We start from the raw sequence: 26,147 nt of genomic DNA on the forward strand, positions 1-26,147 counted from the left end.
CCCATTTACTTGATACATCTACGAAATTATTTCAAAGGAATTGGTATGAATAAATTTTTTAAAATTGTTTCACAAGGAACAGAATCTTAATCACTATACAAATGAATATGGCATACGGCCTTTGTATTTCTTTCAATTAGGAGCAGTTTGCAGTTCTAATCTGGTAGGCGACACAGAGTGGTATCGCTCTCGTAGGAAGGCGACCTTTGAAGTTTTGTGAGCAATGAATTGTGTCGGAAATACATAATTCCTTTTAGCGAAATTGGGCAGAAAACTTAATTTCTATTACTTTTGGTTCGTGTGAAACCAAGATCATATAAGCTGTGCATACACAAATAAAATAATTTGCAGTGCATAATAAACCGAATACCTCTTTCGGTAGCTCCATCCTTAACTTTCGTAGTAATTTTCGAAACCTAGGAATGAAAAAATCTGAATTATGATGACAAGAGAGCCATTTGTCCAACATAAACACTCCATCAAATGAGCTCCTCCAACTCTATCCAAAAATAAAGATATTTTATCGATAGACCAATTAAAAAAGGAGCATAACCATCTGCATTACCCAGACGTAGCTAAACGTAGCTGGAATGTTTTGATGTGAAACTAAAGATCTTTGAAAACATTTTGGTACTAATATCATGAGTATAATTTATAGCCAATATAATTAAATGCTTTGATAAATCAGAAAACCCCGTTTTTTATACTTAGTGCCGTTTATTAAATTTTAGTTCTAAACTAATTTTATGATATTAAAAAAAAGTCGAACACTTCGAAAATTCATACATACATACCTTCAGGTTTCAGCTCCATATTAAAAACTTCTGACGGGCAGTTATTTTCTAAAAATCTTCTGCACATTTCACTTAAAGTAATGCACACTTGTAGCAATAATATGAATATATCTGAAGTGTTCACTCGCGATAGACGGAACGGAACTTTACTGTTTCCTTTTAATTACATTTTTTGCTTTTCCCCCATTTAGAATGGCTGATAATGAGACGAGATATCATGTAAAAATTAGGCATAAATATTTTGCACGAATGACCTACGACGCTGTGGGCTAATAATATTTACCCACGTTGTGCTGAGGTAAGAAATTGTTTCATTCCCAAAAAAGGAAGAGCCAAACCAAAGCATTTCAAACACACTATTTTATCATTCCACTTGCTAAAATCTCTATTATATACGTAGGTAAATTAGAATCAAGACTGCTTAATATTTATCTGTTGCACGGGATATTTAAATACAGCTCAATTCGTTGAAATAACACTCGACTCTACTTATGAATATACTAAGTTGTACGTAATAAGAAATCCCTATATAACAAAGAATACACTCTGGCTATCTTGCTCGATTCGAATTGTTATATATTCAAAGCGTTAACCTGAGGTTTATCAATCTAGTAGGAAGCAATCTTCATACTAACATTTTCTAAATATCTGGAAAGGAAGCCAAACTGGGTGCCCACTGTCGCAGAAAAAGTGCACAAAACAACGGCAACGGTCAGCTGGAAAAATTTGAGTTTGTGTTACTAAACTTTCTTCTACTAGAAATGCATTCAGCAAGCGGTATTTTCGGCGGTGCACATTCCAAAAATATAGTAGTTATATAGTCTTCCCAACTATTGCAGCGTCTGTAGGCGTAAATGACGGCAGAGTGATGTAATACCAGGGGATAAAGTATACATTTCCTCTGAGAACTAGACAGCATAACGAGCTCTGGAGTCATTTCGGAAAAGGCTTTATGGTTTTCAAAACATTCCGACATGTTGAACCTAAATGATTGTAATATTAGCATCATAATATGTGTTATCCCAGGTCACTGTCTGATAGACTGGCAAGTAAATATATGGCAGGCATCACAATAAGAGAGCCGGTAGCTCGTAACCGATAAGAACCGATAAGAAACTGAGTTCAACTAAAGTTAATAAAAAAGAAAAACAAATAAATCAGTTTTATTTTTGATTATTTCTGATTACAATGACTTGTTATTGCTGCAGTGTGTGTACATGCATCATGTTTGCGGCAAAAAAAAAATATAATATTGCCCATGTGTTCATACCTATATATGTAAGTACATACATATGTAGGCTCTTATGAGCGCATTTGTTCCAGGTGAAAACTTATGAAAGTTCCCTCAATATTGCAAAGTTGTAGCTGAACACATTAAAATTGATGTGTAAGCGAAGTGTTCATACATACACGCACATACTTTTCGTTCATAAATTTACAAATACAGGCAGTCAAAGGGTAAGGTGGAAGGCATAGGGCGCCATGGAGTCACATAACAAGATTGTGTGTGAAACAGGAAAGTCATTAATTTTCCACATCAGTAGCGAAACCTCTCTGAAAGGAATTTTGACTTCGCGCTTTAGAAGTTACGTCTTTAATTTCCGCGCTCATAAAAAAATCGATACGTAAATTTGCTGCAACCGTGCAATTTCGACTGCCGTTGCGAACAAATTTGAATTGAAGCTAATTAATTTGTACAAATGCGAAGATGTGTGGGTTGGTTTGCCTTTCACGCACCAACAAAGCGACGGTGCAATCGGAAAGAGATTAGTTTGTAATATTATTCTATATATTGTAGGTATGTACTGATTAATGGATTCAGGGGGAGAGATTATATATATTCTTTAATAAACACTTCATGATAATATGTACGTCCAATCAAGGAACATGACGCATGTCACGAACAGGGGTAGGAGTTCGGTCAAACACCCAAAAAGTGTGTACGCGCCCATTATATGTATATGTACAGGGTGGGCCATATAGCGTTTGCTGTTTAAACCACCTATTTTTTGAGAATGGTAACACAAATGACATGTCAAATCTCTTCATAATTTACTTAAAGGTTTGACATTTACGAAATGAGCCCCTATACGCTTGAACAAAATTGGGAAATATTGAAAACCTATTTCCAAAGTGGTGAGTCTTCTTCTTCTTTTCTGATTTTCACATCGGTGGCTACGTCAATAAGCAAAATTGTCGGATTTGGGGCTCAGAAAATCCACACGATACTGTAGAGAAGTAAATACATCCACAACGAGTCCCTGTTTGGTGCGGTTTTTGGTCTGGCGGCATCATCGGGCCATTTTTTTTCGAAAATGAGCGAGGAGCCGCGGTTACAGTAAATGGCGAACGTTACCGTGACATGCTCAACGAGTTGATTCCAAAAATTAAAGAGGATGACGTGGACGACATTTGGTTTCAACAGGAGGGTGCAACTTGTCACACTGCCAAAGTTACACTCGAACTTTTGGCTACCGTTTTGAAAACCGAATAATAAGCCGAAATTCCGATATCAATTGTCCGCCTCGGAGATGTGATTTAAGCCCGTTGGACTATTTTTTGTGGGGAGCCGTTAAAGACAAATGCTATGCGAACTATCCAGAGACGATTGATCCTTTAAAACACAAAATTGAAGTTGCCATTAATGAAATTGGAGCCCAAACAATCGAAAATGTGCTTAAAAATTGGGTTGATCGAATGGCCTACTGTAAAGCCAGTCGTGGCAGTCATTTGAACGACATTATTTTTCATTCATAAATGACAATGTCCAATCTTCCAAATAAAGAAAAATATTGATTAGGTTTTTTTTTATAGCCGATTCAAAAAGCAAATTTTACATAGCCCACCCTATATACAGGGTCCGCCATATAAATTTACGGAATTAAAAATGCTATAAAAAAGAAACTACTCAATATTTTTCCAAACTGTTTTTTTTTTTATTTTGAAGAACAATCCTTCCGGTTAATGATGAAACACAACTTCATTTATATGGCTGCCTCGGCTAGCCATGCACCACCCCATACGATCGGTCCAATTTTTCAACACATTTTCGATTGTATGCGTTGATGTTCCTTGTGATTCACGACCACTCTGGGCCACAGCAGCAATATTTTCGGGTGTACGCACGGTTTTTGGTCGGTCACGCGTTGGTTTGTCAATAAGCAACCCAGTTTCTCTTACTTTTTTCGCAAAGTAACGCACATACGCTTCATTCGATGCTTTTCTTCTTCCCATTGCCGTACGTAATTTGCGTACACATTCTGCAACATTACCATGGTTTTCAAAGTAATGTCGCAATATTTCCCTGCGTTCTTTGAGCGTATACACAACCATTTTCGTTCAGCGGAAGAATAGAACTAATTTTCTGTCAAATCAGATGACAGCTATATATCTATATGTATATAATAATTATTATTATTAAGTGAGAAATAAAAACATAGCAATTATTTTACACTATTTTGAAGAAAGCACTAGCTACAAAAGCTTTCGATTTTTCCTGCACATTTTCGAACAGCTTAGTCAAATGACCAACGAGACCTCCACACCTGTGCGATGCTCATTACAAGAAAACTTTCGAACGTGAGCTTGAGTATATTAAGCTTTTTCGAATAATTCAAGCGATGTTTTTGATTATTTTGACTTTTTTGTAGGCATTTTTTTTTAGTTTTATAAACTTTTTAAAAAACTTTTTTTTTTTTAGTTTTATAAACTTGGAAAAACTAAAATACAAATAAAATTGAGAACTACTATTTAGCTACTTAAATTCTTCAACTGCTCGAAAATGTTGAACAAACAACTAAGCAGTTGCGCAATAAACGAGTTTCGAGGTATTCGCATTACTCTATACTCGAGTATCTGGAGCTCTACTAACTACTTAGACTTTTAGCTTGTAATAAATAGTATTTGTATATCGACATTTCTGCTCAGTAAGATTTGTGAAGTTTTCGTGAATCGCTTAACGCTAGAACAACGTTTCCGAAATGCGGAAATTTACTTTGAAAAAAATAAATCTGTTCACGAAGTTCATAGAGCGTAGAGTTAAAGAAAACGCCAAAATGCATGCGAGCATATGCCGGATATCATATTCAAAAATATATACCATATACCTGATTATAATAAAAAAATGCCTTCTAAAAATATTTCTGTTTCACATTACCATTTTAAGGTAACAAGCTCTCAAAAAACACCCGTTGTTATAAAAATACGGTGGCGCCCGTGGCCAAATTGATTTGTGCGTAACTACCATGCAGTGAAGCTCAGATTCGAAACCCCCAACATAAAAACCAACTGATACAAAAAGTGTTTTCTAATAGAGGTTTTCTCTCAGCAGACAATGACAAGCTTTCGCGTGTATTTCTGCTGTGAAAAAGCTCCTCATAAAAACCATTTTGCCGTTCGGAATCAACATAAAACTACAGGTCCCTACATATGTAGAAAACGGCAAGACGTACACCACAATACCATACACCATATTTAAACCTTATTTATGCAATAATCACTTAAGACTTAAGTCCTATGTATATAACCAGTATATAATTTTACACAACATTCGTTTTGTTTTTTTGATAATTTAATTGTAGTACGGTTTTTCTACTCGCATAAGATAAATTTAGATCCAACAAATTTTGTGAAAAAGTTAAATTCAGATAAAGTTCTATTTATCGGAACATTAGCACGGTAGGCTGTCCGGTTAAGACTGACACGAGAATCTTCATAATTACATAAATTTCTCCATGGAAGATTAAAATTTTTACGCTGAAGAAGAAAAAGACAACCCATATAAACCATATTATTAATGAACGAAACACGAACTAAGGCATATAATATCTCTTATCACCGGCCACTGCCTTTTGGGCACTCACGCACGTCGGCTCGGGGTTCCTCAAAACGACCTGTGCAGATACTGCGAGGACGAAGATGAGGAAGTATCGAGCAGGCATTTGCTGTGCAGTTGTCCCGGCCTAGCCAGAAGTCGACTCGCTCTTCTAGGCTCTCCAACAATTGACATTCTTTCAGCACTCTCGGACCTGAAAATCGAATCTCTCATTAAATTCTCGAAACGAATTAATATTTTGGACCAAAATCTATAATAAAAATCTCGGTTAGGTGGGGAAATCATATAAAATAATGAGCTCTAGGGCAACACAACAGACCCAACTTGCGGTTTATGTGGCACTCCGATGCGGGGTCACCCTTAAACCAACCCAACCCAACCAATGAACCAAACCGGCCAGAGAGTTCTCTTATCTGGTAATTATAATAAACTTGTTGTTTGGAAGAATGATTCGTGGGATGTGATCGGGTCAGAAAAGTTAAGACAACGCAGAGCAAAACGGGGAAAGATCTTCTGGGCTGTTTCCTATCAGTTAATGTACATGTATCACAAAATGAAAATGAGAAGAGGGGTGTCTAACAAATGAATTGGTAATAATAATAGTAGTGAAACTAAATCTATTATCAAAATACTAGTTTTTAATTTATTTAACCTCAGTAAGACTTGAATTCCTAATCTTTAAATATGTTGTTTTATTACAATGTTTACTGTTAAGAGATAGTCGATTCCTAACCTAATTGAAACTTCGTTATAACAAGTTATAGAAACATCTTATTCCAGAATCTATTTTAAGGTCATATGCATTTATATACATACTTTTATAGTCCACATATAAAAGAATAAAAATATTCTTTTTTAGTTCGACGAAACTATCAGTTACTAAAAAGTTTCTTTAATTACAATGTGCAGAGATAGTGTATACGTAATCCCTTTGTAGAAAAGTAAGTTCTTGGTGTATTTTTCAAATTCATAATGAAGAATTTAGTTGATCAAAGAGTGATGTGAAATTTTTTTTTGTGCTCATCCATCCGTCACTATGACAAATGAAAGCATCAGAACAAATAAGAAACTGTACTCAACTGTACTTCTCGTGTCTTGTTGGGAGGGGTGAGGTACGTTATGTACATTTTCTGGAGGATGTGATAAGGTGCAAAAGCAGTAACGCATTCGAAATAGTGTAAATCAAAAATCATGGTTTTATAGATCGTTTTCTTTGATTGCCGTAGAATGGCACACTTCGAATATCTTCCGGCTGAAAGCCTTGGAATTATGAAGAAAAATCTCATGGTTTCTTCACCGTAACAATGTACCTACTCCCTCTTATATTATAATTTTTCACACAATTCAATACCACATCACGGAATGAGCATAGAGACGATTGAGGCGATAAAGGAGAGTTCGCAGAAGGAGCTGAAGGCGATTCTTAAATAGGTCTATTAAAAGGCTATAGAAAATTGGTTATTCCTTTAATAATAGCAACTAGTTCTGTAAATTTATTTATAACTCAGCCGGTGTTGATTTTGAATAAAATACAATTTTTTGAAGAAATTATTGTCATTTCTCTTTATTACGATAATATTGGTGTGGCTCAATTACGTAGGGAACACAATATCGGCACACCTCTATCCGATGGTCCAAATTTTTGATGACGCTGAGGCATAAAATAAGGGTTGAAATGATTCGGCACATTAATGTTCTATGCCATTAATGTGCCGAATCATTTCAACCCTTAGCTCTTGAATTGTTGCTGGCTTATCGACGTACAACTTTTCTTTCAAATAACCCTAAAGAAAGAAGTCCAACGTTGTCATTGACGTTTAGGTGTGGTTCACATTCAACATCGGCCCTTGAAATTTAACCACCCTTTATATTCATAGTCATACATCTGAGAGGACGAAGTTTGAAATTTGGTTTGTGCTTTATGCTTGTTTTTCGAAATCATTTTTTTGGAAATGAGTGACTTACTATTCTTACTGAAGCAAGTTGCAGCCCAATTATTAGAGAAATCCGGCGCTTTCAGAGCGACGCCAGAGATTCAATGAGTCGGGTAAAGAATTGAGATGGCACCTGGTGATTTGAGCAAAAGCCCGAGACCGGTAAACAAAGTCAGCAGTATGCAAAAAAGGGTATCATTCATGGTGAATATGTTTCTGCCAATTTCGATGTTGCCATCGTAGAGTGGCTGTGTGCACTCATTTTCCGTGCTTGGCCCAAACTCGTCATTGAAATCTTGTAATATGTATACGCGGTGACTCATTCCTCGTTCATTGGCCAAGAGTTCTAGCGAAAACGTGCAAGTTTGAAGAGACTCAAAAATCATTGTTTTTGTGTTGGTCTTGTGCACTTTCCCCATATAAAAAAATTGGTGCATTCGTTATATGGAAGAAGATGCATAACACCGCGGACAAAAAAATTATCAGCTACTTTAAAATGGCAGAATATCACACCAAAGTGTTTTTTGTTTTTTGTAAATCATTTGTTCTTTTGTCAGTGACAGCTTCTTTCCTAAAGTCAGTATCGTATATCCGCGAAACGAAACATTGCGAAAAGAGACATTGCAAACTTAATTCCAATTTCAATGTTCTCTAGCCCAAATAGTGTGTTTATTGAAAATAAGTCAAAATCAGCTTTTGGAGCTACCGTTAAATACCAAAAAAATAAATTCCTGTTCATTTTTTTTAATTTTTAAAAATAAACCACCCTGTATACTAGTTTATGCATGTATATCTTTCAATCAAGTGTAAATCGAAATTCAATAATGATGTTATTTACTTATTTTTTACATGAAATATAAATATAAATGATTATATCACGCAATTAAGGCAACCAACAGTAGAGGCTATTAGCCTCTAATTAATTAATAATTGATAAAAATAAGTAAATGTGGTGTGTAATGCGATAATTATATAAAATGAATAGCTCTATCATTTTAGTACTCTAATTACAGCTTCAGCGACATTGGCATAAAGTAATTGATAAAATTTCCACTACTAGCCATTAACAAGTGGAAATATGAATGTTTCACTCAATGATTATTCATCCGAAAGTTTATTTGGTCATACACGAAGGTTACACGAGTGTTCAGGCAATGAATGACAGGCTACGTTCATACTGGCTAATGAATTGGCCAGCCATGCACACTTTATGGCTACTCACTCACCTGTGCTTCTTCATTTCCATATGCTTCTTTATTTCTCTTTGCTTATTATTGTAATTTCGCTGATGTATCTCATGGCTATCAACTTCATGCATAATGGCCAAGGAGCTGAAGGGATTATTGTAGATGTTCGCAGAATGGTGATGGCCGTCATGGTGGTATGCGCTATGCGAAGTGAAATCATCTGAAGTTCAGGAAAGGAGAAAATAATTATAAGAGAAAAAAACTAGAAAACTAGCGTAATTAAATATGAGCTCATGCTCGGTTAATATAATATAATTAATAAAGTTTCTTATGTATATTAAGCGATGTATGAATGCAATTTGATGTTTCATTTCCACACTGGTCTTCGAACTCGTGCCTAACAAATGAGAGTCACGTACGTATATAAACGGATACTTAAACGGAGCAGATACATTTATGAAAAGAAATTACCCAATCTAGCGCACTTAAGTGACAGTTACGTGTTGGTTGCAGTTTCGTTGCCCAGCGTGAGTTTGAAATCGAATGTTAAGCCTTAGGTGTATTTTTGTCACAAAAAAAACTTCCTATAAAAACCAACTCTGTAAAACTTCAGCGCTCGCTCTTTTGAGGTAACTTACACAATTTAGATGAGAAACTCGACCGAAACACTTAATTAAAGATATATGTCCATATGCGTCGACTGCATGCTTGCGTGTAGTGCATATGTATTGTGCATTAGGACAGGTCAATGTGCATGGAACTTTTTTTTCGACATTACTCCCTGCTGATTCAAATTTTATTTAAAACTAGCAAACCCGGCGCGCTTCGCTGGGCACACTAAAATAGAATAGATATGGTTTAGAAAAGAAAAGATATGGTTTTCATATTATTTATTTCTTTATTCTTTATTCAAGCGCTTTGGCATAAACAATATTTTTTGTTTTTCTATTTGTTTTTGAGTAAATATAAAATATAAATTGAAAATCAGGAAAAAAGAAGATTGTTTTTAAATTTCAAATCAACGCAAATGAATAACTAAGAAACAGTCGTATTTTTTTCCTGATCATCCATGAATCTTTCGTTACAATTTATATGTTTTATTAAGCATTGGAGCTTTTTTAACCATTATCCATTTATATTTTTGAAAAGAAAAAAACGAAAATTTTTTTTTTCCACGAACACATAATTTCATTTGAACATTCGGATTTCACATTAAATTCTCAAATTTCGTAAGAAATTATTCACTGTTCCAAAATCCACTCCAAAAAAATTCACAAAAAATGTTTACACTTTGCCCTTACGTCTTCTCCTTATGGCATCCAAATCAGAAAGAAATATTGACACATTGTAACTCACACTGTCAATTTGACAGTTCAGTTCAGCCCCAAGCGTTAAAAAAGTAAACGACATTATGGCTGGTTCAAAAGAACGCTGTACCCGTTGCCACTGCTCCGAATTACAACCAAGCTTTAGGAAACCCATTTTCAATTCTTACTTAACAATGTGTGTAAGTTTGGTTTAATTCGGTTCAAAGACACGGCGGGTCCACGTTTTGGCATATATTTCGAGACCCTAGTCATCAATAGGTATGAAAATTACCCCGTATTAAAGTACTTATGAACAGCTTTCATTTGATACCCATATTGTACAATACATACACAACCAAAGGTTACCCGGGTCCACGTTTTGACCTATATCTCGAACCCTATCCACCAATAGGTATCCAAACTATACGGAAACCATCTTCAATACCTTCTTAACAATGTGTGTAAGTTTGGTTTAATTTGGTGCAAAGACACGGCCGGTTAGCGAACACACACAAAAAGTTGACTTTATTTTATATATAAGATTACCCGGTGCTACAGTAAATCAGAACTTTTGAAGTGACATGATGAGCACTGTAGATCTAGCCGAGAACGACGTGGAACCGTGTTCAAAAAATTTTTAACACCCTCAAATTTTTTATTTATTGTTAAAAACCGATTTTGGGTGTTTTCCGACACTTAAAAATTCGTAGCTCGTCTGCATTTTATCCGATTTCCAATCTTGTAACAGTTTTGTTGAGGTTAATGTTAGTCCTTCTGCCGTATGTCTTCTACTTTTCACGCTAAGCAAAAATAAACACGGAATTTTCAACACAAAACTTAAATTGTAGTCAATTTTTCCAATTTTTGCGAGTTTAACAAGATGTTGTGGATAATATTGAAATGAAAGGTTTATTTATTAGTAAAAAGTCTTATAGCTGCATCTTTTCCGAATGAGTATTTAATTTCAAAAATCGAACAAAATGTGTCGAAGCAACGGCTTCTTTTGTAAAACAATAAGTAAACTGAAGGTTTTGTTCACTACTTTCATATTTGCAAATTTAATGCGGTTCTCCGTTATTATTCGCAAAATACGTGTATTATTAAGTATATTTACTTATACCTGTGTCCATTCCGAATCTCACAATGTGAGACAATCGAACCCATTGTGCTGTTTTTCTGCATTCCAAAAGGAAGTCATTTTGATTAGTTTGCAATGCCAACCTATCCAAACTCGCCGTAACCTTGAATAACTTATCCTAATCTCACTTTACTAAATATAACCCTACGTGACACAATTGGACCGATTGCATTGTACTTCTATGTGTACTCGATTAAAAACATCTACAAATAAGCGTAACGTATCTTTACCTAGTACAAGACAAAATAACATTACCTTACAGGATAGTCACGATAGTCTTCATTTGGTACTAAATGACGTTCATTTAAAGTTACTCCAATGGGAATATAATGTCTATCTGCATTTAAATTTCCGTCACTGGATTCAGATGAATCTTCTGTCTTCTTTGTTGAAATTTGCTCGTCTTGGATTTTTCGTAAGACTGGCTTGGAGATAGTTATAACATCCGCATACTTTATACGGTGACGAGTTTTGTAGTGATTAGCTGTGATGTTAGTCTGACAAAAGTAGCAACCTTTTCGCTTGTGGAACTTCTGATAAGGCCAAACCATCGGAATCGTTATCGGTTACTTTTTGCGAACTCCAAACGATGCTTTTTGATGATTACGCTTATCACACATTCTGATTTATGTTTACTTAAGTTATGCTAAGTTTTAATAGGTCTTGATCTTTCAGGAGTCATGATTTTTCACACTCATTAAATTGTAATTGCAAACGGTTCTGCTGTATCATGCAAGCTTTGGTTGGTCAGTTTGGATTAGGTAAGCTAGGGTTATAATGAGTTTTGGTATGTTAGATGTATTAATAGTTATGTAAACTTATTGCTGTCTTTCAAAATTAGCCACAATGAAGAGTAAAGCATTATCGGTCATGCGGTATTCTCTCGCAGTCTCGGTTCAGCTGGATTTTAAAAAAATGTGGAAAAAAACCATTTTAAAAAAAAATCGTAGTTTTTCAATGTATGAAGATAAAAAATATCTTATTTGGAGCAAATTTTATTGGAGTTTAAAAATACGTATATATTTGTGGTGCCCGTTGGGGAATAGTGGCCAAAAAATTGCACCACATTGAAAAAAATGTGGAAAAATTGCACAAATCAGAGCTTTTAATTGAAAATTTCTTTTGAACGTCAATCGTTCAATCTAAGAATTATGTATCATATATTCATAATGCACATACACTTCCCTTCCCAAGACCATATTGAAATAAAAAATCGGTTAAAAAATGGGTTAGTTATGTATTTTTACTTCATCAAAAACACCATAAATCGGTTTTTTAACAATAAATAAAAAAATTGAGGGTGTTTTGAATTTTCTAAACACAGTTTTGTGTTCTACTGGTCTTGACCTAAAACGTGCACTATATCACTTGAAAAGTTCTTTCGATTATTTTTATTTTGTAGCACCGTGTTATTAGAAGAAAGGTCTATTAGAGCTAAGCTCTAAAGTCGTTTCCAGCCTCCCAAATTTTAAGAGAAGCTACACTTGTGCTTCCATAATTAAGTCACTTCATTTGTTTTGTAAATATTCGCAATATTTTTCATGCTAGACTTCTTTCGCTATTTTTTTTTTAAGGCAAAAAGTTCATAAATGGAAGTCCCAAACTTTGTAAAAAATTTAACAAATTTTAAAAACTTAGCGGAAAATTTTTAAATTTTTTAATGACATTTGTTGCAAAACTTCTGGATATGCAATTTATAGTAATATCCCCTTTAACTGTTTTTGTCCCTTTATGATTTTTTGACAATTTTTTACATACGATGCTGAAAATTTTCTTCCATATAAATCACATGTCGGAAGACTTTTACATGGAAGAAAATGCTCAACATAGTTTACAAAAAAATTTATTTGCATTTGTTTAATGTTTGATATGGTTTTGGTTTAAAGGATCGCAAGACGGCGTCACAAAGTAAATTATTTGTAGTTTTTTAACATTGTAATTGAAAGATGGATGGAAATAATAGGCTGAATTTTTTTATTGTAAATCGAACTGAAAATGGAGAAAAATCAAAACAAAAAACTTATCTTTAACATTTAGCTACATTTTGCGTTTATTCAAAATAAAAATAGATATAAAAATAAATTATTAGTAATGAAAATACCGAAGTAATAAGTTTGTATTAAAAAAATAACATTCATAATACTTAAATAAAAATTTATCTCCATATAAACTTCGCATTAATAAAAGATACATTTTTTTGAAATTTAAATGAAATGACTTTAGAGCTGTGCTTTAGGGGTTTTTTTTGCTTATAATTTTGCGTAAAATTCGAATCTGCTTGGAGCAATGTAAAACAAAGTTGATCCGCACTAATGTATATGTATATATGTATATATATTTTTTATTATATATATAAGATATACGTATATTCTCATAAGACTGCAAATACGGGTAGTACTGCATTAATATCATTGCTTTTGCAATGCATATATTTGCTGTTTCTTCCCAAGCCTCTTTCACCGATTATACCATGACGTGTCAGACATTCTGAGGATGTAGTAAATTCGGTCACTCTCAGTAGAACAACAAGAAACTGAATCACTATCACGATGAAATATTTTCTTTGCACGGCATTTCATGTTCTGTAAATTGTGCAAAAAAAGGTTTTTTGTTTCCGTAATTATATAACTAATAATGCAATGTTCTTGACAATTATTGCGCAAGTGGAATATTTTCCAAGCGCCAAATACAGGCACACCATCTTTCGAATTTTGCATCTACATGTGTGGTGGTGGCATATTTCATTCCGCCGTTGTCGGATATCGTGGCAATGGTGACGTTTACAGAAGAGGCAGAATTAAAAGTAGGCCGGCTACCCGCATCTGCAATTGTGCACCTCTTATGGCGAAGATGAATTATTCTCCTTTCTCGTATTTACCGTAGAATAGTAAAAATGGTTCCTTTTATCATATTTCACTAAATGGTTGCTTGAAATGCACCAAATTTGCGCATGATACATTAGATTTGAAATATGCGGATAAAAGGGAACGTAAAATTCATAGAAGGACAAAGTTTACAGCAATTTAAGAATGCTCACAAAATTAATGGGTTTTTTTCTTATTGGCTAGACGAATACTTAAAAATGCAGAGTTCCTCCTGATTATCGATAAACAAACGCATTCGGAGAGAATAACAGTTTGGCCTTTCTCTAAGTAATTGAAAAAACTTTATTATCACAGCACGAAAATTTTAATATACAATTTTACAAAAACGATAATTTAAGTGAAGCACACATTATAAGGTTTCCAAAGTGACTTTATGTGTGGATCGCCCCAGCATGCAAACGTTCGCACTATTTATACAGGCACTCGAAGTGTAACTAATTAAAAGGGTAATAAATTTAGTTCGGAAAATTGCTTGATGCAAAGTAAAAACTGTGTGAAAATAATACAAAATTAAGAATCAATTTACTTTTGCTCGATATGGGCAATGGCTTCTTTCAGCGCCTCGAGACTGGTGAATCTTTTAGTTCAGACTTTGATCTCCAAAATGGCCCAAAGAGAATAATCCATCGGATTTGCGTCTTGGGAATTTGACAGCCAGTGTGTCGACGTTATGAAGTTCAGAACGCTTTTTTAGCCATTCTTAGCTTTGTGAGACGGTGCCGAGTCCTGGGCACCAGGGCTTCAAAGCAACCTCCAAAATACTTTCCCGATAATATTTTGCATTTACCTTGATGCCAGACTCGATGAAAATGATTGTAGAGCGCTCATCTGCGTTTACAGCGCCCCAAACCATTACCTGTGGCGGGTGCTATCTCCTGGTGGCAAATCGATGACTCAAATTCTCGTATGAACGATCAGTCAAATAAACCATATCGCTTTGGAAGTTTACGAATTGCTCAATTTTAAAAATTTTCTTATTAGAAAACACAATGTTCGGAAATTGACCACTTTCGGCCAAGCGAAGCAACTTCTTTGCTCTCTCAAGTCTGACTTGTTGCTGCTTTGGTGTGAGATCATGCGCCTTTTGGATCTTATAAGGCTTGACTTAGGGATAATTTTTCCGTATGCGCCGGATGCTACAGTCAGATATTTTCAGTTTTTTCGCCATTTGATTGGCACTTCGTCGGGGATTTCGCTCAAGTCGCTTCTTCACTTTTTGAATCATTTCACGTACCGTTGCAGTCTTTTGATGACCACTTCCAGACGTTTCGGGATGCTACGAGCATCGTTATAACGAGTAAAGGTTACTCGAGCTCACGAACAATCGGTGGTTGTGATTTTCCAGCCAAATATAATGCAATCACACTATTACACTCTTTACGCAGACATTTCGCTTAAAAACACTATATTTTCGGAGTATTCGAACTCAAGAACTTACCTCGCAAACGAACTGTAAGTTTTCGCTAAATTTTAAATGACAGGTACATTTTAAATAGGTGTAAAAAATGCTGCTGGCATTATGTTGCTAGGATGTTGTGGTATTGCTTTCATGGCGTGAACTGAGTATTACTTTGTCGTGAGATACATACGAAATTTCACTTTGCATAGAAATGCAATTTGTATGGATTTTGACAGCCATTTCATGTCAAAAGCGAACTTAGTGGAGGGCTTCAGGATTGGAATGAAGCCAAATCTTATCACCGAGATTGTAATTTCAAAACGGCTTGTCACGAGACAGTGAAATAATGTACGCATAGAGCCGTTTTTCGGCGCCGTGATAACGAAGTTGAAAAATACCATTAGTCTACTTTTCTCATTTTTCTTTTAACTAAAATTTCCCACACAAAGGCCCTTGTTTTATTGAGTATGAGCCTATGTGAGTGTTTAAACTTAGTATAGCTAGAAAGCGGCCGCCGTAGCCGAATGGGTTGGTGCGTGACTACAGGAAAAGTTTTTTCTAATAGCGGTCGCCCCTCGGCAGGCAATGGCAAACCTCCGAGTGTATTTCTGCCATGAAAAAAGCTCCTCATAAAAATATCTGCCGTTCGGAATCGGCTTAAAACTGTAGGTCCCTCGATTTGTGGAACAACATCAAGACGCACGTCACATATAGGAGGAGGAGCCTTGGCCAAACACCCAAACAGGATGTACGCGCCAATTATATATATATATACATATATATATATATATAGCTAGAAAGCAAATTCAAATTTCAGGCCAATATTTCAGTGCAGCATCTGTTGCGCTTTCCAAGTAATTTAAGTTATGTTAAACATAGTTTCAAAATTCACTACTATTTCCCTAATTTAATGACTAGATTTGACACTATGGTATACTGCAAGGGGATTCGTACAATGGCCTGCCCGTTCGCGTAATCCTACATGACTAAGCCTGAATGTTTCTTGATACTCCTCGTTGTTCGTTACAAAGAAAGCTAGGCATGATTTTACAACCATTTTCAATGTTCTCCCACACATTACTCACATCCCGCTAATTTATAGTCCGTACCTCACTTGGCTTCATAAATGGAAAAGTACAGTGTGAGACGGAGTTTACTACATATAAGTAAAGCATATACATATCAATTTATATGAATAATGTAGGCGTATTCTCCAGCTTGTGCGGTGTGTTTTGTGCGTGTTTCTTTTACGCGGATTTTTGAAAGTAACGATTACATTGCCTGCTGTGTTACTCCTCCACTTAACATACAACTGTATTGCTTCGACAAGTACGCGGAAAGTTAAAAGGCCTTGAAAATTTTTTTTTATTATTTATACTGATGGATAATACTCTACAGTATTTTGTCGTACTCATCAAAAGTTAATGGAAGGTAGCCGCAATACTTATGAAGATTAAACAAGAAAACATCTCAACTTTTAGTCTTTATGACTTCCTTGACACCTTATTCGCAAGCAAGCAGTGATATCCTTGCAACGAACTTTTTTGAGCTTTTGCACTGAGCTGTAAAACAGCTTAATTGTGAATTTTTTGTTTCAAATAAACTGCCATAACATACTCATGACCTTCTTAAATGGTACCAGATAGAAAAATTATATGAATAGTAAGTATTGTTTGCATGCATTTTTTTTTTCTTGGACCATATCTTAGTTAGGAACGGAGTTCTTAGACTCTCACGTGATATGGTTTTAAATAAAAAAATATAAATTAAAATGCAAATATAATGCGCTTATGTGTCACATTTAATTACGTTCTTCAAGCGTAGTTTTCAAAACTACAAAAAACATAAACAAACTTCAACGCATTCGTACAAAGAAAATATACAAATATAAAAACTTAGCAAAATCTGTTAGTTACACTATTTATAACTCGAGAACGGCTGAACCGATTTGGCTGAAAATCGGTGGAAAGGTAGCCTAGATCCAGGAGCCGGGCATAGGATACTTTTTATCCCATTCGAACGCGTCTCCGTGAAGTCACTATAAAATGTGGTATAAAAAAAACGCATCTGATATGGAATAACAAAACGCAAATTACTGCTAAACGTAATTTTGTCTATGGTTAAGTAGAAAATTTGATAATAAAGCGTTTTTCAGTAAGAGCGCTTAAACTTTTTTTTTTAATTAAAACACAAACGGTTTGACTTTTTTAACTAATTTTTTTTTTTTTATTATCGAGTTTGAACATATACATTTAAGTATGAAATTCGATTTCTTTTGCATGACCACCGCGTGCACGTTTTACGAAGTCCAATCGTTGAACACAATTTTCGACCACTCTTTTGCATAAATCGGCCGAAATTCCAACAATTTCGCGTTCAATATTGGCTCTGAGCTCACAAATCGTCGCCGGCTTGTTACTGTAGACCAATGACTTCACATAACCCCAAAGAAAATAGTCTAGAGGCGTCAAATCACATGAGCGCGGCGGCCATTCGACCGGTCCATTTCTGGAAATAATGCGCTCATCGAACTTACTCTTCAACAAATCAATTGTAGCGTGTGCTGTGTGGCTTGTGGCCCCGTCCTGTTGAAACCACATGTCGTCTAAGTCCATACCATTCAATTGCGGCCAAAAATAATCGTTTATCATGTCGCGGTATCGATTTCCATTCACAGTAACGCGGTGATCGTTCTCGTCAACGAAAAAATATGGGCCAATTACGCCGCCGGCATGTAAACCGCACCAAACAGTGATTTTTTCGGGATGCAACGGTGCCTCATGAATCACGTGTGGATTGCTTTCTGCCCAGTAACGCATATTTTACTTGTTGACAAAGCCATTGAGCCAAAAGTGAGCTTCATCACTGAAGATGATTTTTTGGAAAATATCTGGATCATTTTCGAGTTGATCTTCAGCCCAATTTACGAATCGAAGTCGCTTCAAATGGTCAAACGGCTTCAGTTCTTGTGTCAGCTTGATCTTGTACGGATGTAGGCCAAGATCTTTTCGCAAAATTCGCCACAATGACGACACAGAAAGGCCCAATTGTTCAGAACGTCGTGTGAGCGACACATTTGCGTCTTCTTGAACTGATGCCCTGGCGGCAGCAATATTTTCGTGCACTTCTTGCTCTCACTGGCACCGGAACATTATGTAGCGAAAACGTAGATACAAATTTTTTCACTAGACGGTCGATTGTCGAACGGGATGGTTTGTTAAATGGACCGTAAAATGGCCGTAGTGCTCTTAAAGTAGCAGCAACAGAACGATTATTTTCATAAAAAATTTGCACGATTTGCAATCGTTGCTCAAGTGTGTAGCGTTCCATGATGAAATGACAAGCGAAAAATAAAAAAAAGTTGAAGCGCACCTATTGAAGAACGCTGTATAAAATTTATCAGAAATATATAATCACAGTAATTTGTATTCTCTTTGAATTATCATTATCAATACCACGACCAAGACGATCGAATCTTTCCCGACAAAGCCATAATGCAAGAAGGATACGAAACATTGCGAATGAAACGACTGAAGAAGCACAAGGAATTGCCCGTGAAGAGCGCCGCGTTAGTATGGCTCGACTTCGTGCTTCTCAATCACAAGAGCAAAGCGAGGCAGCCTATAAAACGGCTCGGCTGGCAATGCGAAATCGTCGAGCGAATAACAGAGATCAACAAGTAGAGCATTTTCGACGCACAAGAAGAGAAATATCAAGTGCTGATTTGAATCAAGCAGCGTTTTGATATGATTGCAACACTGATTACTGCTTGCATCCTAGCATTTGCATAGGGCCAATGACCGTTGTTTGCGAGTATTTTGGCGCATTGAAATTTTCCGGAGAAACGCCCGGATTGTGCTGCCTTAGTGGAAGAGTGAAATTGCCATTATTGATTTTTTTGGAGGCGCAATGATTTTACTGCCTGGCGACTTCCGCCAAACGCTGCCAGTAATTCCAAGATCAGCTGCTGCTGCCATTAACAAATCACAAGACCAATCCTTGAAAGTTTTTGGTCTGAATCTAGAAAATCAATGTTTCTCACATGGTCAATTATATGTGGCATGTTCACGGTCGGAAAACCATCTGCGTTGTTTGTTCTTGAACCTGATAATAAAACAAAAAATGTCGTGTATAACAAGGTGCTTAACTGAAGAGTGCAATTTATTAAAGCTTCATTGAAATACTTGATTAATATAAAAATTTACTTAATAAAATCAAAAATCTGCTTTTTTATTGCCTCTAGGGCAGAACAAAGTTCGCCAGGTCAGCTAGTACATGATAAAAAAGAATTCGAGCATTTATATAAAGTAGAGTTAGGCAAATAATATTTAAGAAAAAACAATATAATTAATATTTAGTCGGCAAGCCTATATTTTTTCTCACAGCATTCAGTCTTCTTGGCATGGATTCGACCAGCTTCTTGCTTGTTAAATGATCTTATTTCTTCCACTTTTCTTTAATGACATCTTCTAGGTCTTTTTTGTTTCCAACAACATGCTTTTTCAGTTGGTTTGCCAAATGAGCCCACAGACGCGTACTTTAGGGCAGTTGTATGATACATAAGCCATAAACATAAACGGGCATCGAGTGCCTTATGCTAGGGATCGTTGTCTTTATAGTACAGAATATTGTCCTTAATTCCCAACTTTTCAGCACTTCGGACCAAATTTGCTTTCATAATTGTTAAGTATTGTTTGTGGTCCAAATTGCCGTTAATGAAGCACAAATTTCCACTACCACTTTCCAGTACCAACCCCACCTCCATGTTTAACTGTCGGATGTAAGTTTTTTTCAGTAGCTCTTCATTAGGTCTTCTCCACACATATGATAGTTCATCTGGACCTAATTATGTCAAACTTGCTTTCATCTGTAAATAAAATTTGCTTCTAGAACTCGAATACCTTATCCTCATGACGCTTTGCGAATTTTTTCTGTTTTGTCGGTTAATCTCGTTGATGAAAAAATTTTTCGTGCAAATTTTCCAATATAATTATTCCTTCGCAACACTATACCTATATATACATATATAATTGGCACGTGCACCTTTTTTGGATGCTTGGCCAAGCTCCTCCTGCTATTTGCTGCGTGGGTCTTGATGTTTTTCCACATTTATAGTATTGGTTTCATTTACATGTACAATTATTCATTGAATAAAAATACCTCAAAACGTTAGTAAATTCATAGAACTAACAAATGTTCATTTTCTATTCATTTTCGTTCATATATTCAGAAGCTTTTAAGCTTTGAGTATTCAAAAGATCTATTTTCTTGTGGAGCGTACCTGCTATCATAAACTGCCGAATTGCAATTTTTACGAAAATAATTCGGCGATTCCCTGGAAATGGAAATGTCGAAAGTTTTCGAGGCATGCGAAAAACGCCACATTTGTGACAGTTATTTTCCGAGGTTGGAGGTTTTCAAGTCATGTAGGTATGTATGTTTTTTTTTTTTTTTTGTTATCCGATGGGGGAATCTTACATAGATACCCTCAATATAGACGGCATGCACGATTCATACTGATCGCTAAGGGTGCACCTCATTCGGGACCACGCACAGTCAGTATTACTACTAAACTGGACTTGCGAAACAGTACACCTACGTATTAAACTCTAACTCCGACCTCTGTAACTTTAGTTTGCTCTGCGGTACCGCCGTTTAAGCATTGCATTGCAGGGCCAAGCTAGCCATTATGGCTCTTCATTTATATTTCTGTCTCCGTCTACCCTTCATTACTTCTTTGTCTTTACTGCGTTCCCATTCCTTTTTTCGCAGTTGCTGTAACGCATCTTGGTCCACACCAACTTCGACTGCAGCATGTGATCTACAATGTTGCCCGTGGTTATTCTTTCTTTTATGATTTCTTCAATGGACATTTTTCAGATGCGTATCTCGGGCAGGAAAAGAGGACATGTTCCACGTTCTCACTACCGTTGCCGCAGAACGAGTAGTCTGCTGCGTCCTCGTTTCGGAGACTATGGTCAACACAATGTCGTCTTTGCACTTCCTCGGCATTGGCAGTTGCAGTACCCCATCATATAGTACATTCCATAGGATCGGGCCCAGTACAGATCCCTGCTATATTTCGCCCGCCACTGCATATCTCTTAGAACACTCATCTGTATTGTACAGAAGTACTCTTTTCGACAGATAACTCTTCATAACCCGTACTAAGTATGCTGGCGTTTTTTTCTCTTCAAGAACCTTTATAATATGGGGCCAGTATGCCGAGTTGAAGGCGTTCTTGACATCCAGAGTGACAACTGCACAGTATTCTTTACCACCATGCATCCACCTGTCACCCTCAATAGCCTTGCTTGCAATGTTTGTCACCCTCCTGACGGCGTCGATGGTTGAACGATCTTTTCGGAAACCAAACGGATGTTCGGATAGTTCAGCCGGCACTTTCTCCAGATGCTGTTCCAGGCGCGTGCAGATTAGTTTGTCCAAGATTTTACCCATAGTATAGCAGAGTGGCCGATAAGAATTTGGGTCACCCGCTGGCTTATTTGGTTTCTGGAGTAGGACTAGTTGTTGCTTTTTCCATATTTTCGGAAACATGCCTTCATTTATACGCTCGGTGAAGTGTTCTGCAAAAGGCTTGTCATGTATGTATGTATGTATGTAAGTACATTCGTGCGCAATGTTGATATATATGTACATACATGTGTGGATATGTTTCTTAGAGTGCATCACTCTGCATACAAAAAAATCGGTTCTGCTTTTTCATCGGAATCATACAATTTATTATAATTTAATACTTCCACCATAGTGTTTCGGAAAAATGTAAATATTTACGTGTACTCAACTTCTTTGAGAGTATCTCCAAAGAATTTTGCTATTTACACAATTGACTTCACGCACTGCAACCAAACTAAAATCTGACGCTACAAACCTGAATTATTTCGTTCTTGATATCGTGATTGTAAAAACATCGACAATATCCATATTACTATCGATTGTTTTCTAGCTCTAATGCTGACTGATGTCATAAATTGGTTATGACCAGAAAGACACAATGGAAATATAGGCCTATGCCTTCAGACCTAGTTAAAATCAGTAATTTTTCAAACCCACCTGGCCGTCCACCGCTCCAACGCAAACTCTTGTCGTATCGATCGATCAAATGTGGCACTTGATATTGGGGCTGATACTGATTGTGAAGTTGTTGTTGATAGTACTGTTGCTGCAGTAATTGCTGCTGTATTTGATGCTGCTGCTGCGCTCGGCGATGGCTTTTATTGGTCATCGAGTAGGCGTGATGTGTACGCACATATTTATCATCAACCTGAAATTTGTATTATTATTTTATTTTTTTTATATTTTTACAACGTTAAACTTAAGTTACAATTGGGACTTCAATTATTAAATATAAAGTAAAATGAGGTACAATGGTGAAAGGTCGTTCAGTACGTTCAGCAATATTCTGCAAAGTAATGAACCAAACAGAAGGGTAGAAGACCCGGGTGTTTTCCTGTAAGATCAAAGGTACCGATCTGGTGACTGACATCCAGAGCGAGCTTAAATTATGAAGGGACCACTTCTCGAACTTGTTAAATAGTGACGGCTGCGCATGACACAGAGAATGTGAAGATCCCGATACCCCACTCGTTGACGACGGAACTGTCGTTCCGCTACCCGACCATAACGAAGTGAAAATAGTGATAACACGGCTAAGGAATAACGAAGCCGCGAGAGTCGGACAAGATATTCAAACATCTAAATTTTGAACTTTTTTTGATGGGTGCAGCTTGCCAGCTCCTATGCAAAATATGGGTGGCATGGTTGCCGATTGGAATTTAAGTGTGCTTTACCCAGTCCATAAAAAGGGAGATTCTGCAATCTGTGCCAATTACAGCGGGATTAGTCTTCTAAATTTCGAATATAAGGTTTTTTAACAATCTTTTATAAGAGCGTACAATTATTGGCGTATGTCGATGCTATTTATGTATATCGCTCACACTATGATACCCATAATAGTCTATCTGACCACCTCGCTTGTATGGCGTAAAAATCCACAACTATCCAATAACAGTATGTAACTGGAAAAAAATGTGTCTTTATATATATATGTAAATATATATTTGGCGCGTACACCTTTTTAGAGCCAACACCGAACGGCAGATATTTTTATGAGGAGCTTTTCCACGGCAGAAATACACTTGGAGGTTTGCTATTGCCTGCCGAGGAGCGACCGGTTTAGAAAAAAACTTTTTCTTCATTTGTGGTTTCGCCGAGATTTGAACCTACGTTCTCTCTCAATTCCAAATGGTACTCACGCACCAATCCACCGCCGTAGCTGTGTTTAACTTTTATTTACTAATACGTTTCCACCAAAGACACATCCAGGGTTTGCAGGTTTTGGGTTTGAGAGAATTATGAGCTGTTGGCGCTGTGTGCTTGATAAAAATTGTGTTCAAACTGTAATTCGTTTGTTTCATTCTTGGGTATGTACATATGTACTCGTATATCTAAATTTTAGACGCCGGCAGCTAATTAAGTTGTCTCGACATTTACAAGTTGCAAAACATTGCCATCGATAAGAATACAATAACAAAAGAGAAAAAATCATGTAAATGATTACTTTGGGCACCATTTAATATTAAAATGCATGCAAACCCAACACGAACATACTGTGAAAAATGAGTTGGGGTTCTAATATTTGTATGGGAGTTGACAAGTGTTTTAGCAGATGTTTAATTTAAACAATCTAGCGGCAGCAAACCCAAAAATAAGTGGCGGTGAAAACGTTTTAGTAGAGAAGGAAAAGTATATTGAGAGAAAATGCGCAGGACCGTTTAAAAAAAAAAGTTATAATAATCATTTCCAACTTTTATTAATAAAGTGAAGTTTATATGAAAATACCACAACAGCTGTCTCCTAATTTTTTTTTTTTAACCAATGCAATTATTTAGCTCCTTAAAACTTGCTCCAAAACTCAAGAGCGAATAAAAATGCATACATATTCGAAATTTGTTTAAATGGTCAGATTAAGGAGTTCAATGAAAGTTTGTTAAATCTTTCTATATTTTGAATACTTTGAAGTATATTAATATAAAAACAAAGCTACTACTAGCCGCATGCCAGACATTATTTAAAAAATAAAAACTAAAGGCCCAATAACAGCTCTAAAGCAGCATAGGGCTGCGAAAAAAGTTCGAATGGATGCAAGCGCTCCAACCCTGACAATACTTCATAGTGAACCAGCAAGTGGTAGCAGAAAAAGAGCATATTCCATTGTGCTTTTGGAGGGACCAAGTGTAAAATTATTGTCTGTGTGCAGGAGGAAGAGATGACTGGCGCGCTTTGCTGAGCTCGGTAGCTACTGTGCCAATTAAGGAGCTGAAAACTAAACAACCATTCTGCATATTTCATACATATTTTTGTGTTTTATCTGAAAAGTATTTTGCTTTAGACATGATACCAATAAGCAGATACAATAAATTATTGATAAAATGAATTATAGACCATTCCAAACTACTTTTATTATGCACTTTCTTAATTTCCCATATCATGGATTGCTTTATTGAGAATCTCTTAACATCCAATATAAAACAGCCAACTTACCTTCTTGCCATTTATGAGCCACGTGATGTGCGGTGCGGGGAAAGCACGGGTCGTATTGCACAAAGCAAATAATTTTTCGCCGATGATAAATGGCATTCGCTTCCGGAATTTTATTATGGGCGGTCCAGTTTGCGGCACTAAAATTTTGACATTAGACCACAATTATTATGAATCAAGCGCGTTAATATTTGTATTTGTGTATGTGTGCATGCATGTATTTGTGTTTTTAGAATATTTCAACTTACAAAATACTGACAACAATTCATCTACAGACGCCTTGGTGTAAATGGGCGCGTCCGTTGAAACCTCGCAGAAGAATTGTCCCGACAAATCAAAGTCAACATTTTTCAATGTCACCTGCGTCTCGTTGGAATTCTCCCACTGTTAAATATTCAAATGAAATGATTTCAATTAATGTAAGCTCAGAAGAGTTTAAATAAGTGTGTATGTTTGTATGTCACTATCTCGTTAATTTTAATAATATATTAGTGTAATTTATTTTTAATAATGTGGTGCAAAAATAAAAAATTAATACTGGGGAATACGTAAGCAAATGTGTATTTTCAGGTCAATTAACATATGTAATATTTAATACAAACACTACTTCTTTCTTTTCGATGGGGAAGAGTGCTCAGAACACCAGCAAGCGTTGATTATTTGAATTAAAATATCATCTCTGAAGATAAAATACGGTGTCAGAACCGATCTACCTGATTAATATAAAAATGCAGACAAAACAAACTCTAAATCTAAACAATCCAATCGGACTGAGGAGCGCCCAAATTTTGTCTTCTCTTTGCATATTTAGTATTTTACTTAATTCAAATTTAATTTATGAGGTAAAATTTTTACCATATTTTCTTCCTTCTAATTAATTACACGTTTTTGTATTATAATCGTCGAATATTTAAATAAAGGAGTATTCGGAATAAAAGTAATACAAAAAATAGTATACCAATTTTTGGTTTTGCTGAAAATGGGGTTATATAAAGAAAAAATAAAAGTGTAGAAAAAGTAGAGAGTGTAAAATTTACTACGACTTCCATGCAGGAGTTAAAGAGTCAAACATATATATAAATATATATTTAAGTCAAAGGTGAATTAA

The 26,147-nt window shown here is 35.9% G+C and overlaps 1 protein-coding gene across 1 annotated transcript in view; it reads right to left on the minus strand.

The window, feature by feature from the left end:
• LOC129235637 (uncharacterized) overlaps positions 1 to 26,147 on the minus strand; it is a 181,604-nt gene that overhangs the window by 92,239 nt on the left and 63,218 nt on the right. The window contains exons 4-7 of the mRNA XM_054869585.1: positions 25,288 to 25,423; positions 25,043 to 25,179; positions 22,553 to 22,763; positions 8,789 to 8,969 (exon numbers count right to left, since the gene is read on the minus strand). Of these exons, the coding sequence (XP_054725560.1) occupies positions 8,789 to 8,969; positions 22,553 to 22,763; positions 25,043 to 25,179; positions 25,288 to 25,423 (665 nt within the window). The remainder of the gene's footprint in view (positions 1 to 8,788; positions 8,970 to 22,552; positions 22,764 to 25,042; positions 25,180 to 25,287; positions 25,424 to 26,147) is intronic.

Source organism: Anastrepha obliqua, chromosome 1 (genome assembly GCF_027943255.1).
Source record: "Anastrepha obliqua isolate idAnaObli1 chromosome 1, idAnaObli1_1.0, whole genome shotgun sequence".
Classification (NCBI taxonomy): domain Eukaryota; kingdom Metazoa; phylum Arthropoda; class Insecta; order Diptera; family Tephritidae; genus Anastrepha; species Anastrepha obliqua.